Here is a 16,348-nt window from a genome sequence, read left to right as displayed (position 1 = left end):
AGTCACAGTGTCTCAGACAGGAGGCGCCCACAGATCACTGGGCAGCCACACAGCAAGAGCCACTTCCCCAAAGTGAACTCCAGCAAGTGGCAGGGCCCCCCACATCTTTTGTGGGCTCGATGCGGCTTCCTCTGGCTGCCAGCCTCATGCAGGAAGTATGCCGAGCTGCAGGTGCAATGTTTTCCTGGATGGCTCAGGGATGGAGACGCCTTCACACCAGACAGAGGTCACGGCACTGGGACCAAGACGCAGCAGAGAACCCCTCTCTTATGAAGCTTCTGTGTTTAGTTTTGAATTGCAATATTTATTTATTATTAAATTATGTTAATGTTTATTATTTACTAAATTATCTTAACATTTAACCATTTTTTTAACATTCATTTATTTGAAAGGCAGAATGACAGAGAGGAAACAGAGAGTTCGTCTACCTGCTGACCTGCTAGTCTCTCCCCAAAGGGCCACAAGGCCAGAGCTGGGCCAGGCCAAAGGCAGCGGCCAGGAGCCAGGCACTCCATCTGGGTCTCCCACATCAGGAGCAGGGATCCAAGCACTTGGGCCTTCCCAGGCATGTTAGCAGAGAGCTTTAACAGAAGTGCAGCAGCCAGGACTCGAATCAGGGCTCCCATCTGGGATGCTGGTAGCACAAGCGGTGGTTCAACCCACTGCACCACCATGCCATCCCCTTAGGAAGCGTCTGACACAGCACCAGGCTCTACAGACGAACATTAGCTTCTACCAAGCACCTGCAAGTCATTTCTTCCTTCCAGCAGCTTCCACCGCACAGTTGAAGTGAGAGGCTAGGAAAAGGACAGTGACTATTTTAGGCTCACACAGCTGCAAAGTAACCACTACACCCAGATGTTTCCACGTCAGTGCCCAGCGCCTTGCACGCCTCTTGGGGCATCTGACCTATTTCCAAACACTACCATGCTCTGCTAATTAGCCTGTGTGAGGACATGCCGGCTTTGGGAAGTTCAGCAGCCTTCCCCATTGGAAGTATCGCCCACAGCCGAGGCAGATCGCCTCACCTGCCCCCGTGAGTCCCCAGCCATATGCCCACCCCCCAGTGGCTCCACAGTCCGACCCCAGGCACGCGGGCCAAAACCCTGTCCTACATCTTGGACTCGGAACATTCCTTCCGCTCCACACCGGCACCGACAAGCTCGCCCACAGGTGTTCCTGCACCGGGAGTTCACGGAGCGCTTCCCACACAGCACACCTGGCCAGGACCTTCCCCCTGCCCCGCAGGCCGTCCCCCACCCACAGCATCTCGGGTGCATCCCTGCGAGGCGCATGTGACAGCGGAAGGGCCAAGAACTGCGATCCTCAGGAGCAGTGCTATTGTCACCGCCACCTCGCGGGACAGACCCAGAGAAGGGAGTGGCTCGCCTACAGTCACACAGCCTGGAGGAAACAGGCCCCGCACGTGGCAGTCCTGGCCCCGCGGCCTCCCCGGGTCCCGCCCCTGGGCGTTTGGAGGAGGCGGAGCAGGACTACAAGTCCCGGCAGCTAGCGCGCGCGCGACGCGACGCGAACGCGGGCCACAGTGGGCCGGGCGGGGCTCGGCGGTGCGCTGCGGGGCGCGCTCCCGGCTGCGGCACGGTCGGAGCCGCGCCGCCGCGGTGTGCAGGTGTCTCCGGGAGATCGGCGTCTCGATCCCACTTCACCGCGTCCCCAGCCCGGCTCCCCGGGGGCCGCTGGGGCCTCGCGCACGCCGGGGCCCGGGCCACGGGCCGCAGCGCCGGGGCCGGCGATGAGCGCGAGGAGCCGGCATGAGCGCAGGTGAGTGCGGGGTCGGCGGGCGCCGGATGCGGCGAGGGTCCCCGGCCCGCCCGTCGTCGCTTCCGTGCGAGGAGGGAAGGCGACACCGCCCACCTCGGGGTCGCGAAGCAGCGAGTAGCCCGGCGCCCTCTTTCGTAGAGGCCAAGCCCCGGGACGGCGCCGCCCGCCGCCGGGTGCCCTGCTCTGCTGCCGACCCTTCTCTGCCTTCCTGCGCCGGGATTGCTGATGCGAGGGGTTCACTGGGGGTCCCGACGAGCGGGGGAAGCAGGTGATGGCCTTGGGCAGCGGCTTAGCTGAATGGTACCCAGATCCAAGGACTGCACCCTCCACACCTCCTTTACCGGAGTCTGATGTTTCATATCCCACCTGCTGCAAGTGAAAGGCCCAGCCCTGCTTTATCTGGAAGTGTATGGCCTCCAGGTCAGGCCCCGGGACCCCAGACCTCGGTAAGGGGGTCTTGGGGACCTGGGCTTCCTCCAGACAGCCCCACACCCTCAGCCCCAGCTCTGGGGCTTTGGCACCTGCACAGATGCCTGTCCTGGCTGCTGAAAAACCAGCAGATGCCCGGGGCCAACTACCACCTGTCACCAGCAGCAAGGTGGGCCTCCTGCCAGAGACAGGATGTTCCCAGATGCCTTGACAAGAGCCTTTGCCATAGGGCAGCCTTGCCCCAGGGTTGTAAACCCAGGCCAAGTTCAAGGGCAGTGGTGCTCACTTGTAGCTGTGAGGCTGTGTGTGTGTTCAGCCTCTGTGGACCACATGGAAGCTGCGATCTGAATCTGTTGGTCTCACAGGGCAGCCAGGAGCTCAGCTCTTTGCCAGCATGCCCCCTTTCCAGCTGGGCCTCAGTCTTCCCAGCTGGAAAATGGGACAGCAATCATTATCCCTCTGCAGGGGAAGGTATGGGAGGACTTGGCTCTTGGGCACCAGATGCCATGGTGCAGGAAAGCCCGAACAACTTGTTCTGCTCCCTCAAGCCTGCACGCGCCTGCTCCGGGCCGGCCCAAGCCCAGGACGCTTCCTGGGGCCCACAGCTGCGAGGAGAGATAACTGGGTGGAGTGGTTGGACGGGCCTCCATGTGGCAGCTTCCCCCTCCGGCTCCGCCCCCTCCTTTTTCCTGGGGGGAACAGGGTCCTGGGCCGAAGTGAGTGGTCTACCATAGACAGAGCAAGAGCTTCACCATGGGAATGCTGCAGGAAGGGGCGGGGAAGGGGACAGGCATCCCCCCACCTGGCACCTGGGCAAAACACCTGGCTCTGGCCGCAGCTTCTTGCCATTGCAGCCTCTAGGGGGCAGCAGTGATAGTCAAATAGTGGGGTCCCAGCTACCAGCATGGGGGACCTGAGTCCAGTTCCTTACTCTTGCTTCCCCTAATCCAGCCCTGGCTGTTGCCAGCATCTGGGGATAAACTAGGAGATAGTAAAAATCAATCTCTCTCCCCCGCCCCAACTAAAAAATAAGGGGGTTCGCACCTTGCCCCTCACAGCCAGCTGTCTGTTGGGGAGCAGATGCGATGGCCTTGGGCAGCAGCTGCGCGTCTGTGCTGTCCCCCCTCACACTCGGCACGCGGGACAAGGGTGTGTGTGGCTAAAGTGGTGGCGGAGACTCAGACAACTGAGTCTGAGTCCTGGCTTCCCCCGCTGCAGAGGGGAGCAGGTGGACGGAGCTGTCCCCACCTGGCCACTCGGCAGCAGGAGGCGACTGTGAGACTGAGCTGTGACCCTGAGAAAGGAGGTGAAGGAATGGGCTACAGCATCCCGTCCTCCTGGTTCCTACCTGGACAGAGCCCAGCACCTCCCAGCAACTGTTGTCCGCAAAGATGAGTCAGGTCCCCTGAAGGCGTCACAGCTCTGTGACCAGCCCCTATCATCAGACTGGTTTTCACATGAAACAGACAAGCCTCTTGTTTAATAAAAAACCTACCTGGGTAAGAGTTAGCACTTGGGCTCCATCTTCATGCTCCCGTGGACTCGCTGTGTGAAGTGGACAAGTGGCTCAACCTCTCTGAACCTGCTGCTCTTCTTTAAAACAAGGGTGATCGTCCCGGGTGCCTGGCAGAGTCACAGGGAGCACAGCTCGCAGGTGACGAGCCCTTGGGGAACACTGGCTCTGGAGATGAAGCCAGCACAGCCAGGGAGCCAGAGGTGTTGTATCTGCGGCAAGTGCTTGGCAGCATCAGGGCTGGTTATGTGGATGCTCTCAGGAGGGCGTTGGCAGATACCCCAGCTGAGGAATGAGCTGATCCAGCAAATTGGAAGGAAGCGGGGCCCAGGCACCTGTGTGCCTAGCAGGAACTCCCGGAGTCTAGCAGCAAATAGAAACCCTGAGAGGGGCTGCCCCTCTGGGCCCCAGAACACCTCCCCACCTCCGCTGGCCCTGCTGGACCACATGCCGGGGCAACCCTGGCTAGATACTGTTCCCAAGCTTCCTCCATCCTTGCTCCCTGGGATCACACCACCAGGCGCTTCTGTTCCTTGGAGTGAGCCTGGGTCACCAGCTCTGATGCCCGCAGTGGTAAAGTTTAGTAACATTTACCCCAGGGCCCCTGGGGAGCTGGCAGTTCTGCTCTCGGAGTCACTCCCAGCCAGACGGGACAGGCCCACAGGAGGCGAAACAGTGTAAGGCCCCAGCACGCAGATGCCTGGAGGTGTGAACCACTGGCCTGTCAGAGCAGATTATCCATTGGTGCTGCCTGCTAGGGCTAACAGAGCAGCAGTTGGAACCACCAATCGCCTTTCCATTCCTGCCTACAGACAGCAGCCCCCTCGTGGGCAGCACGCCTGCCGGCTATGGCACCCTGACGGTGGAGACGTCGATAGATCCTCTCAGCTCCGCAGTTTCATCTGTGGTAGGTGCACCTGTGGCGGGCAGAGGGGTGGTGCCTGGGCCCTGGCCCCCAGCCCACCCTGCCAGGCCCTGTGATGTGTGTCCACAGAGGCTGAGCGGCTATTGTGGCACTCCATGGAGGGTCGTCGGCTATCATGTGCTGGTCTGGATGATGGCCGGTATCCCTTTGCTGCTCTTCCGGTGGAAGCCCCTGTGGGGGGTGCGGCTCCGGCTCAGGCCGTGCCACTTGGCCCACGCCGAAACACTCGTCATCGAAATAAGAGACAAAGAGGTGAGGCTGAGGCCCGCAGTGGCCAGCCTTCAGGCAGGGGGAGCATGGCTTCCTCGGGCAACAGGTGGGCTCCCTCTTGGGACCTCAGCTCACTGCTTGGCAGGGTGAGCAGAAGGAGTGCTACCTTCTCCCGAGGGGCCACCCACGGGGATGGGACCTGGCAGGGGCCCAAACCCTGTCCTCTGTTTGCCAGGATAGCTCGTGGCAGCTCTTCACCGTCCAGGTGCAGACAGAGGTCATCCCCAATGGCAGGTGAGGCAGCCTGCCCACCCCTCCCAGAAGCCCTTGCTCCCCCTGAGCCCAGGGGCCTCCACCAGGTGGGTGTCCCACAACCCCCCTAAGGCTGCAGAGTTATTCCCTCCTCCTCAGCATGGAGCCACCGCCGCCAGTCCCAGGGGAGGATGGCAGGAGCCAGGTGGCTGTGGGGGCGGTGCCGGAGGGAGAGTGGACGGACACAGCCCAGCTGCACACAAAGACAGAGGCAGTGAGTAGATGGTGGCCCTGATGCATCCTGGGCGCTTCTGGGCATCTGTGCTGGGTTCCATGTTTTCCACCTGCTCCCAGCAACCCCTGTCCCTCTCCCTCCTATGGCCTGGCTGCCTGCCCGCTGCGCCTGGCACATGCATACTTCCGGCCTCTCCTCCCCTCCCCCCAGACACGGCTGCTGCGCTACTACCTATTCCAGGGCCAGCGCTACGTGTGGCTCGAGACCCAGCAGGCCTTCTTCCAAGTCAGGTAGGGCTCTGGGCTAAGGGCGGAGGGAATGGGGAATGGCACCCGCTCCCCTGCCAGCTCTGTGGCCTCCTCCCTTTAAGCCTATCCCAGATTTGGGGTGGACCTGGGGGCCAGCAAACCCCTGCCCGCTAGGGCCATGTGCAAGGTGAACCTCGTCACCCTGGATATTAAGCACAGCTTCCAGCCAGAGGAGGGGGTGCACCTCCAAGGCACTCTGAAAGGCTCTGTCTGCTCGTCTGTTTTTAGTCGAGACCCCAGAACTGAGCCCGGGACGAGGACTTTTGTGCAGGGAGGGCTTTTGGAAGGTGACCCAGACAGCACCAGGTGGAGAAGAGGCACTCTGTCCAAGGACCCCCTGCGGCCCCCGGGGATCTGGGGCCATGTCAGGCCAGGGCCCTCAGCTCCTTACAACATTGGTCATGGTGAGCCTGGAGCCCCAGGCTTTGGGCTTTCTGGGCCGGTGGAACAGAGCACACTGCCCACATAGCCAGGCAGCCATCCCGGAGACTCAGGCGTGGCAGAGGCGAGTGTCGTCGGAAGCTGCAATGGCACAGTGGCCTGGGCTGCGTCATGAGGATGGTGATGACAGTGGCCATGCATGGTCGCTGGAGGGGAGCCAGGACCTGGCTGATCACCCTTCAGCCCCCTCAGCCCCTGGAGGCAGGTGCTGTTTTGCAGGGGAGAAAGTTGAGGCCCAGCGAAGCTACTGACTTGATCTCCTGTGTCCCCATCATAAATGACAGCTGCCCTTGCCCCCACTTTCCACGTGTTCCCTCTCCCTGGTGAGGGTGGAAAGACAGTGGGCAAAGGAACAGATGCAGACAGCTCAATCCCCAGGAGCTCCATGTGGCAGACACGGGCCAGGAGGGGGCCTGAGTCCCACAGACCCCAGCCCGCATGGAGAACTCAGCGACCCCTCCCCACCCCGCAGCCTGCTGGACCAGGGCCGCACCTGCACCGATATCCTCCGCTCCCGCTCGGGCCTCAGCCCCCAGGACCAAGCCGTGAGGTGGGCACTGCTGGGGCTTAGGGACCCTGGCAGCTGGGGACTGGACTTGTTCCTGCGGGTGCCCATTTTCCTGTCACTTGCCTACCCTGGGCATCTGAATAGCTGTCACTGGGCAGCTCTGTCCCCTGGGGCAGGGCTGGCAACTGCAGCCCCTCCCCACCTCCAGCTCAGCCTCTGCTCTTGCAGGAAGATCATCTATGGCCCCAATGTCATCGGTGTGCCCGTCAAGTCTTACCCACAGCTTCTGCTGGATGAGGTAGGGCTGGCCTGGGGGTGTGCCCTGGTTTGTGGCTCCAGCCTGGGACTGGCTCCCCTGAATCCCCAACAGTGGCAGGCCAGACCAGCGGCACCTTCTCCACGGGCAAAATCATCCTAGAGTCAGTCCCAACCGCCAGCTGGTGGAGGGACCGGGGGCTGTGCTCTGGAGGTGGGATCCTTTGCATGTGCTATCCACTCTCCTCCCACAGTCCTTGAGTGGCAACCCAGGCTTCAGAGGGGATCAGGGGCACCAGTGAGCCAGGCAGTCCTGGGTGGTAGCATCCTCACCCAGTGGGCGGAGACTGGGAGAAGCAGAGCTGTGGGGTCCAGCCTGATGTAGGTTACAGCCTGCCCCATATGAGCAAGGTGGTTTCAGGCCAGGGACTTAACCCTTCTGGCCCTTAGATTGTTCACCTGTAAAATGGAGCCAGTGGTGGCACCCACCTTGAATTGTCATCACTGCTGTATGACACTTGAAGTGTATGACAAGGACCTCGTATGTCAGGGGTGCAGCATATGCCCTCCACCCTCCATAGGGTGGAGAGGAGAGGCTGGGGGCTGGAGAGAGGCTGGGAACCAGGGGGAGGATGGGATGGGCCCAAGAAAGGCTTTCCTTTAGTCTTCTGGCACTTGCTAAGCGCTCTGCTCTCCTGGTCACAGAAGGGCTGGCCACTGGCTGGGTCCCCCAACCTCGGGGTCTGGGATCCTGATGCTGCCTCCCCACCCTGCCCCCAGGCCCTGAACCCCTACTACGGGTTCCAGGCGTTCAGCATCGCGCTGTGGCTGGCAGACCGCTACTACTGGTATGCGCTGTGCATCTTCCTCATCTCTGCCGTCTCCATCTGCCTGTCCCTCTACAAGACCAAGAAGGTGAGTAAAAGGAGGTGGGCAGCCGGGCTCCCAGGGACTGCTCCTCACCCTGCTTCTCGGCCCCTTGCCCACAGCAAAGCCAGACACTAAGGGATATGGTCAAGCTGTGCATGCAGGTGCGCGTGTGCCGGCCCGGAGGAGGTGAGGAGCAGGGACGGCGAGGGAGGCCCGGGCAGCGGCTGAGGGGTCCCCAGGCTGTGCTGAGCTCCTATCCATCCACCTGCAGTGGAGGAGTGGATCGACTGCAGTGAGCTGGTGCCGGGAGACTGCCTGGTCCTGCCCCCTGAGGGTGGGCTCGTGCCCTGCGATGCCGCCCTGGTGACCGGCGAGTGCGTGGTCAACGAGAGCTCTCTGACCGGTGAGTTCCCAGTGGCCTTGCGTTGCGGTGGAGGCTGTTTTCCTGTTTGTGGCAGCAATGATCCTGGCTTCAGCCCTTGCCAGCTCCATGCCCTTGGGTGCCTCAGTCTCCCCTGTGGGCTAGGGGAGGGGGTCCTTCCTACCAGGTAGGCTGTGCAAGGACCACAAGTGGTGCATAATCAACGGCCACTGCATGCAAATGCTTCCCTTGGAAACGTTTGCCATGAAAACTCCCAGCCACACTGGAGAAAGGGACCCACACGCTGGGCCAGCTGATCCCTGGATTAACTGCTGGGAAGCGCTTGAGGCATTCTTCCCTACTTCTCTCTGGGTGCTGATGCAGGATGGGGAGCTCATGGGCAATATGAACTATGAGTACACCAGGCACCGGCTTTGCAGCTACACATGTCGTCATTTGCCCGTGAGCCTTGCACGGTGCTCGCAGGCACAATATAGGCACACGTGCAAGTGCCTGGGGCCACAAACACTTCAGTTTCCTCTCTAGCGGTTCACAGCCTGAGCGCTCCTGCCGCTCGGGCCACACAGAGCCCCGTGGCATGGACTATGCCATGTGCCCAGGAGCAACCCTTACCATGAGAGCTGCAGTTGGCACACCACCTCCACCCGCCCCCCACAGCCAGCAGCCCAGAGCCGCCTCTCTGTTGGTGTGCTCGGGTGCTTCTGACCATGCAGCAGGTTAACTTTGGGTGGATGCTGGGTGAAGGTCACTGCAAACCACAGCGAAGCGGCTCCTTCTAGGGCCGCTACCTGGCGGGTCCTGTTTGTAGAACAGTGACGACCAGCGTAAGGTGTGGACACGTGCCCTGGCTTAGCTCTGCTGGCCTTTCTCCTCCTGCTGCTTAGGCATCAGACACTGGCTGGATGCCAGAAAACAGCAGGTGCTCAATGATTGCATCCTCATAGGCATTCAGTAAGGGCTTATTACTCTGCCAGGCTGTCTGCCCAGGGCTTTATGGAGGTTGCACCTATGTATATATCTTTATTGGTTTGACTTATAAAAATAATGAGCACTTAACTATAAAAACAGTTCTGACAGAAGACAGGTGGCCTCTCCTTGCCCCCACCATCCCACACAGGACTGGCACAGCCCTCCTGAGCGCCCCGGTCCCCCTGACCGGTTGGCACACCTGCTTCCAGGTCGTCTCACTTTGTCCTCATGTCCTCCCCACTCCACGTCTCTCTCTGTAACATGGGATTGTGATTCCTCCTCCATGCGTGTTCATGGCTCCGTGCTCGCCTCTGGTTTTGTTGGGAGCAGGGGACATGGCCCAGAGGGTCTCCCTGGGGGCCTTATGTGACATCCCTCCCAGGAGAGAGTGTTCCAGTCCTGAAGACCGCACTGCCCGAGGGGCCAGGACCCTACTGCCCAGAGACGCACCGGCGACACACGCTCTTCTGCGGGACCCTCATCATGCAGGCCCGGGCCTACGTGGGACCCCATGTCCTGGCAGTGGTGACCCGGACAGGTGCGTACCAGGAAACCAGGAGTGGGGCTGGGCTCAGCACCTGCAACAGAGGTGTGCCTGGGGCCCCTGCTTACCTCTACCACCGCCCTGCTGTGGGATACTGGGGCTTCCCAACTGGAATCTGCTCAGCTGGCCTGGGGCCAGGCACTCAGAGTCTGCAAAAGCCAGTCGGACTCGTCTGTGCTGGAGGGACAGGCCTGTGGCAGCAGGACAGGCACCACCCTAATGCTGAGTTCTGTGAGAGCTGGGCAAGGCCCTGGGCCTTCGCCTGTGACCTTGAACTGTGTAACAGCTATACCAAGAGCTTCCCACCTTCCTTCCGAGAGCACAGCTGGGGTGGGTGCATGGTGAGACCCTTGCCCTCACCCAACCTCCCCTGCCTTGGTTTGCCATCTCACCCCCAGGGTTCTGCACGGCCAAAGGGGGCCTGGTGAGCTCCATCCTGCACCCCCGGCCTATCAACTTCAAGTTCTATAAACACAGCATGAAGTTTGTGGCTGCCCTCTCCATCCTGGGTAAGCAGCCCCCTGTGCACTCCACTCTCTGGACCAGTGCCCCGGGCCCAGCCTCCAGTCCCACCGCACGCTTCACTGTCTCCACAGCTCTCCTGGGCACCATGTACAGCATCTTCATCCTGTATCGCAACCAGGTGCACCTTGGGGCCGGGGCGGGGTGAGGTGGGGGGGCAGGGCGAGGCTGCCTGGGCTCAGGGCCCACCCAGCCTGGCGCTCATGGCCGCCTCCCTCCAGGTGCCTGTAAACGAGATTGTGATTCGGGCCCTGGACCTGGTGACAGTTGTGGTACCGCCCGCCCTGCCGGCTGCCATGACGGTGTGTACACTCTACGCCCAGAGCCGTCTGCGCAGTCAGGGTGTCTTCTGCATCCACCCGCCTCGCATCAACCTGGGCGGCAAGCTACGGCTGGTGTGCTTCGACAAGGTGAGGGCCGTGCGGGCAGCCCTCACACCCACATTCCAGGACATTTGTTGGAACACCATGGAGGACAGCAGAGGCTAGAGGCTGTTCTGAGAGTGGCTGTGGGGTCAGCTCAGATCCACAGCTGCCAGACAAATCCCCCTGGACATGTGGAATCTAATGGCACGGCAGTCATTCAGTCACCCAATCAGTCAACAAACAGCTGGAGTGCTAACCATGGCCTGATCCTCTTCTGAGTCCCCCAGAGAGCAAAGAGGCCACAGGTGGGCCCCAGAGTACTGAACGCCCTGGCCTGGACTTGGGAATTTGTGGGAGAGGAAATGGTAGCAGACCAGAAAGCATGGGAACTGGGGCAGGTGACGCCAGCAGAAGGAACCCCTTAGATACAAGTGCTGCGGCCAGGAAGGGCCTTTGTGGCCCCCACGCATGGGACCTGTCCCACCTCATGCCAGGGCTGCCCCCTGTCCCCTGCAGACAGGCACCCTCACCGAGGACGGCTTGGACGTGATGGGGGTGGTGCCCCTGGAAGAGCAGACATTCCGGCCATTGGTCCCAGAGCCCCACCGCCTGCCTCCTGGGCCCCTGCTCCGAGCACTGGCCACCTGCCACACCCTCAGTCGGCTCCAGGACACCCTGGTGGGCGACCCCATGGACCTCAAGATGGTGGAGGCCACTGGCTGGGTGAGACGGCCAAGGGGGAAGCCCCCACACACTTGTCTTTATTCTGGGTTCCAAGGGTGGTCTCTGTCATTCCCCTTCCCGCTCCCCATTATTCATGATCACAGCAAGGCCAGCGTCTGCTGCACACAGGGCCTTATCACATCGGCCCCTCCCCCTGCCCCAGCAGGCCTTCCCAGGGAGCAGACACACTGGGCAGAGTTGCAGTCACTTGTCCACAGCTACCACACAAGGGGCATTTGAAGACAGAGTTCCTCCATGGTGAAATAGGTTAAGCACCCACCTGCAGTACTGGCCTCAAGTCCTGGCTGCTCGCATTCCAGTCCAGCTCCCTGCTTATGGCCTGACAAAACAGCAGATGATGGCCCATGTCCTGGGACCCTGCACCCACATGAGAGACCCAGCTGAAGCTCCTGGCTTCAGCCTGGCCTAGCCCCAGCTGTTATGGTCATTTGAGGAGTGAACCAGCAATTGGAGGATCTCGCTCTGTCTCCCTCTCTGCAACTCTACGTTTAAATAAATAAACCTTTTGAGAAATGCATGATGTTTACAAGCCCACCCCACCAGGACCATGTGCCCACCTGTAAACCACATGATCTCGCCGCCTCTCCTCATGGGCACCATTCCCCAGGTGCCAGCCTTCTCTGCCTGCTTCCCAGGTCCTGGAGGAGGAGCCGGCTACAGACTCAGCACTTGGCACCCAGGTCCTGGCCGTGATGAGACCCCCACCACAGGCACCCGAGCAGCAGGGCATGGTGAGCTGAGGGGGTGGGGGGGCATGGTGCCCCCGGGGGGCTTCACCACCAGCCCCGCAGCTGTCTCTTCCTCTTGCAGGAGGAGCAGCCGGGCGCCCTGAGCGTCCTCAGCCGCTTCCCCTTCTCCTCGTCGCTACAGCGCATGAGCGTGGTGGTGACATGGCCAGGGGCTGCCCAACCCGAGGCCTATGTCAAGGGCTCCCCCGAGCTGGTGGCAGGTCTCTGCGACCCTGAAACAGGTAATGATGGGACATTGGCTCAGGACAGCTAGAGGGCGTGGGGAGTTCCCTGCGCCCCCTGCTCATCCAGCGATGCTGCGTCTCCCTGGCAGTGCCCCCCAACTTCGCCCTGATGCTACAGAGCTACACAGCTGCCGGCTACCGCGTTGTGGCCCTGGCCAGCAAGACACTGCCCAGGATGCCCAGTGTGGAGGCGGCCCAGCAGCTGACCAGGTATGCCCATCCCAGGCCCAGGCAGGGTCTGGTGACCTCTAGAGAGAGGCCTTGACCTCTAACCTGGGGCTGCCTACCCTCCAGGGACACCGTGGAGCGGGAGCTGAGCCTGTGTGGGCTGCTCGTTATGAGGAATGTGCTGAAGCCAGAGAGCGCGTCGGTCATCCAGACCCTGCGCAGGACACACATCCGCACCGTCATGGTGACAGGTAGTGCCGTCCAGGCAGGCAGCATCTGTGCCGCCCTGAGCAGAGGCAGGGCTGCCCAGCCTCACCCCGCCCCCGGGGCATCCTTCCATGTGTCCACTTCAGGCCAGGCCCTTCACACCAGCAGCCGGGTCTTCTGACAGCCCTCACAAGCCAGGACTGCACCCCTACTGGACAGATGTAAGGCACAGAGGCTCAGTGTGCAGGAGTGGTACCCTGCTGGGGAACCCCTCTGGATTCCAGGGACCACCTCTGAGAGGTCAGAAAAGTCACGTGGAGCCAGCAAGATTCTAGCCGGCATGAGCCAGCAGCAGCTGCTGGGTCCGTGTCCTCCTAGTCTGTCCCACCCCTCACTGCACATGTCCCACCCACAATGCACACACCTACTAATACACAATACAAATATACAACGCACACACACACATGCCCTCCAGTAGGAAGTAGACCCACTTCCCCAGAGGCCCCTTTGACACCCAGTTTGCCACACAAGGAAACTGAAGCCAGAGACGCAATTTCCCCGCTCAGGCTCACTTGCTTATGGCAGGTGGATTCCACCAGGTCTCACTTTTCCCATCTGTAGGGCTCAGGGTGAAATGGCTTCCCTAGGGAGCACTAAACTCTGACCTTGTCCCACACCCCAGGGGACAACCTGCAAACAGCGGTCACCGTGGCCCGGGGCTGCGGCATGGTGGGCCCCCAGGAGAGGCTGGTTGTTGTCCACGCCACACACCCTGAGCAGGGCCGGCCAGCCTCCCTCAAGTTCCTGCCAGTGGAGTCCACTGTGTCTGTGAATGGGGCTAAGGTCAGTCTGCCTCCCCCTGGGCCTCCTGACCCAGCCCCAGCTCTCCGGGGTGGGCGGAGAGGCAGCTAACCTTTTTGTTCCCCCAGGAGCCTGAGCCCGCCACCAGCTGCATGGTGGAGCCTGACCCCCGAGCCAACCACCTGGCGCTCAGCGGGGCCACATTTGCTGTCCTCATGAAACACTTCCCCAAGCTGCTGCCCAAGGTAGGGGTCCCCAGCCCGAGCACCCTTCCCAGCCCTGGCTCCCTGCAGCCGCAGCAGCCTTGCCCTTGTGCCCCCAGGTGCTGGTCCAGGGCACGGTCTTTGCCCGCATGGCCCCAGAGCAGAAGACAGAGCTGGTGTGTGAACTGCAGAAGCTCCAGTGAGTGCTCCTTGTCAAGGATAGGGTGGGAGCAGCCAGCAGGAGCAGATCCCTCCACCGCTGCACCCTCTTCATGCAGCCATAGGGCGCACCAGTGGTCCTGCTATTTACATATGCCACCAGCAATCCCCAGGGATGGCCTAGGTCATCTCCCGGACCCTGTCCACCAGGTACTGCGTGGGCATGTGCGGTGATGGTGCCAATGACTGCGGGGCCCTGAAGGCAGCTGATGTGGGCATCTCGCTGTCCCAGGCTGAGGCCTCGGTGGTGTCACCCTTCACCTCCAGCATGGCCAGCATTGAGTGCGTACCCATGGTCATCAGGTGAGGCGGGCAGGTGCCAGGGGCAAGACTGTGGCCAGGCCTGTCAGCCAGCCCCAGGCCCCTGATGCCCACGTGCTGCCATGCAGGGAGGGCCGCTGTTCCCTGGACACATCCTTCAGCGTCTTCAAGTACATGGCCTTGTACAGCCTGACCCAGTTCATCTCAGTCCTCATCCTGTATACGGTGAGTGTCTGCAGGCTGGCCCAGGGAGGGGACACATGGCGGTGCTGCTAGAAGCTCCAAGGGATCAGGGAGAGGTGATGTGGCCTCCCCCACTCTGCAGCCATGTGGCTCAGGTTGCAACGCATGTGGAGTGATGGGAGCCCCAGGTGTGCAGCTGGGCTCACAGTAGGTCCAGAGACGGCAGTCCCCACGGGGTGCTAGCTTCTCCCCTTGAGTTTGGAGCTTCCAGGCTGCAGGGGAGACCAAGGCCAAGTCCCAAGCCCTTACCCAGTCCATCAGCTCTACCCCCTCCCCAGAAGCATGTACTCTGCCCCAAACTACCGTACTACTGAACAGCGGGATCGGGCCTCCCCCATCAAACCAACAGCTCCCTGGGCCAGGACCGGGGCTCAACCTCCCCTCTTGTTGGGCAGATCAACACCAACCTGGGAGACGTGCAGTTCCTGGTCATTGACCTGGTCATCACCACCACTGTGGCAGTGCTCATGAGCCGCACAGGGCCGGCGCTGGCGCTGGGACGTGCTCGGCCACCAGGGGCGCTGCTGAGCATGCCGGTGCTGAGCAGCGTGATGCTGCAGGTGGCCCTGGTAGCTGGCGTGCAGCTCGGGGGCTACTTCCTGACCACAGTGCAGCCCTGGTGAGTAGGCGCCCGCATATTCCCCCTACACCCCAGCCAGCCCACATTCCTTTCCTGACTGCACACCCGCCCCAAACCACCAGGTTTGAGCCTCTGAATAAGACAGTGCCAGCACCTGACAACCTCCCCAACTATGAGAACACCGTGATCTTCTCCCTGTCTGCCTTCCAGTACCTCATCCTGGCTGCGGCTGTGTCCAAGGGGGCACCCTTCCGCCGGCCACTCTACACCAATGGTGCTTCTGAGGGCAGAGTGACTGTGATGCAGAGGGTGGCTGTGTTGGGTGGGACCAGCGCAGTGTCAAGGGAAACCCCCCAACATTGAACAACTCCTTCCCCACCCACAGTGCCCTTCCTGGTGGCTCTGGCACTCTTGGGCTCCATTCTGGTGGGCCTCGTCCTGGCCCCAGGTCTCCTGCAGGGACCACTGGCACTAAGGGACATCGCTGACACCTGCTTCAAGCTGCTGCTGCTGGGCCTGGTCGCCTTCAATTGCGTGGGGGCCTTCATGGTGGAGGTGGGGCCTGCAGGGTTCAGCAGCGGGTTGGGGAGGGGGAAGGCAGAACAGTCCATGCCCTCATGTCCCTGCTGCTGTCCCTGCAGAATGTGCTGGACCAGTGCTTCCCGGTCTGCTTGCGGCACCTCCGGCCCAAACGGGCCTCCAAGAAGCGCTTCAAGCAGCTGGAGCAGGAGCTCGCCCAGCAGCCCTGGCCGCCACTGCCCGCCAGCCCCGGGAGGTAGCACAGGCCTTGGTGGGCGCGCTGGAATGCCACAGCTCCCCACCTCTGAGACTCCCACCACCACACCACCCCCAAACACACCCCCACAGCCCTGGGCTGGCCATTCCTGCACTCCTGGCCAAGAGGAGACTACACAGCTGAGGCCTCGGGGCCCACCCTGGGGTCATGGTGGCTACTGTCGCCTCCCACCTGCTTCCGATCTTCCCTTGGAGACATGGCAGCTACCAGCTCCACTCAGAGGGAGCCACTGTCAGCACAGTAAATAAATCCTGATATTTTCCTGGCTTGGCCATGCCTGTCTCCTGCATGGGCACCATGGCCCTCCCACCTGCCCAGGACAGGCATAGTCTGCCTGTTGCCAGTGTGCAGCCCCTGGCACCCTGAGTTTCCAGACCATTCTGGACAGCTCCAGTGCCTGGGTCTGTTTCCGCTCCGACAGGAATAGTGGCTCCATTGCGTCTAGCCCATAACTTCTGCACACGATGTAGCTGAGGTGTTTTTGTTTGTTTGTTTTTGTTTCTTCCTATTTTTCACTTTTTTTTTTGAAAGATAGAAGTAGACAGATCAACCATCTGTTAGTTCCCTCTATAGATGCCCACAAAATCTGGGCCAAAGCCAAGAGCCCAAGACTCCATCCAGGTACCTCCTGTGGACCACAGAG

The 16,348-nt window shown here is 61.2% G+C and overlaps 1 protein-coding gene across 2 annotated transcripts; it reads left to right on the top strand.

The window, feature by feature from the left end:
• The first annotated feature begins 1,699 nt into the window (after positions 1-1,699).
• On the top strand, positions 1,700-15,821 carry ATP13A2 (ATPase cation transporting 13A2). Of its 2 annotated transcripts, XM_058675824.1 has the most exons (29): positions 1,700-1,782; positions 4,537-4,631; positions 4,719-4,901; positions 5,095-5,153; positions 5,271-5,385; positions 5,557-5,636; positions 6,568-6,645; positions 6,832-6,901; positions 7,639-7,773; positions 7,848-7,914; positions 8,000-8,131; positions 9,462-9,617; positions 10,022-10,132; positions 10,220-10,266; positions 10,367-10,555; positions 11,027-11,233; positions 11,890-11,985; positions 12,065-12,224; positions 12,317-12,437; positions 12,522-12,646; positions 13,285-13,445; positions 13,532-13,648; positions 13,726-13,805; positions 13,976-14,128; positions 14,215-14,311; positions 14,725-14,948; positions 15,032-15,183; positions 15,295-15,464; positions 15,551-15,821. In XM_058675824.1, the coding sequence occupies exons 1-29, from the start codon at positions 1,773-1,775 to the stop codon at positions 15,686-15,688; spliced, it is 3,528 nt and encodes a 1,175-aa protein (XP_058531807.1). In that variant the 5' UTR covers positions 1,700-1,772; the 3' UTR covers positions 15,689-15,821. The 2 variants fall into 2 exon arrangements, with proteins under 2 accessions (XP_058531807.1, XP_058531814.1); XM_058675831.1 differs by lacking the exon at positions 1,700-1,782 and having other exon boundaries at positions 4,537-4,635.
• Positions 15,822-16,348: the final 527 nt, after the last annotated feature.

The sequence above is a fragment of the Ochotona princeps genome, chromosome 2 (genome assembly GCF_030435755.1).
Source record: "Ochotona princeps isolate mOchPri1 chromosome 2, mOchPri1.hap1, whole genome shotgun sequence".
Classification (NCBI taxonomy): domain Eukaryota; kingdom Metazoa; phylum Chordata; class Mammalia; order Lagomorpha; family Ochotonidae; genus Ochotona; species Ochotona princeps.
This window is presented reverse-complemented; position numbering and strand designations above follow the sequence as displayed.

Bases quoted from the DNA above. Each gene is read 5' to 3' on its own strand.
- ATP13A2 (XM_058675824.1), top strand. The intron at 13,446-13,531 runs GTCAGTCTGCCT...TTGTTCCCCCAG, and splicing joins TGTCTGTGAATGGGGCTAAG to GAGCCTGAGCCCGCCACCAG. The intron at 14,949-15,031 runs GTGAGTAGGCGC...CCAAACCACCAG, and splicing joins CTGACCACAGTGCAGCCCTG to GTTTGAGCCTCTGAATAAGA.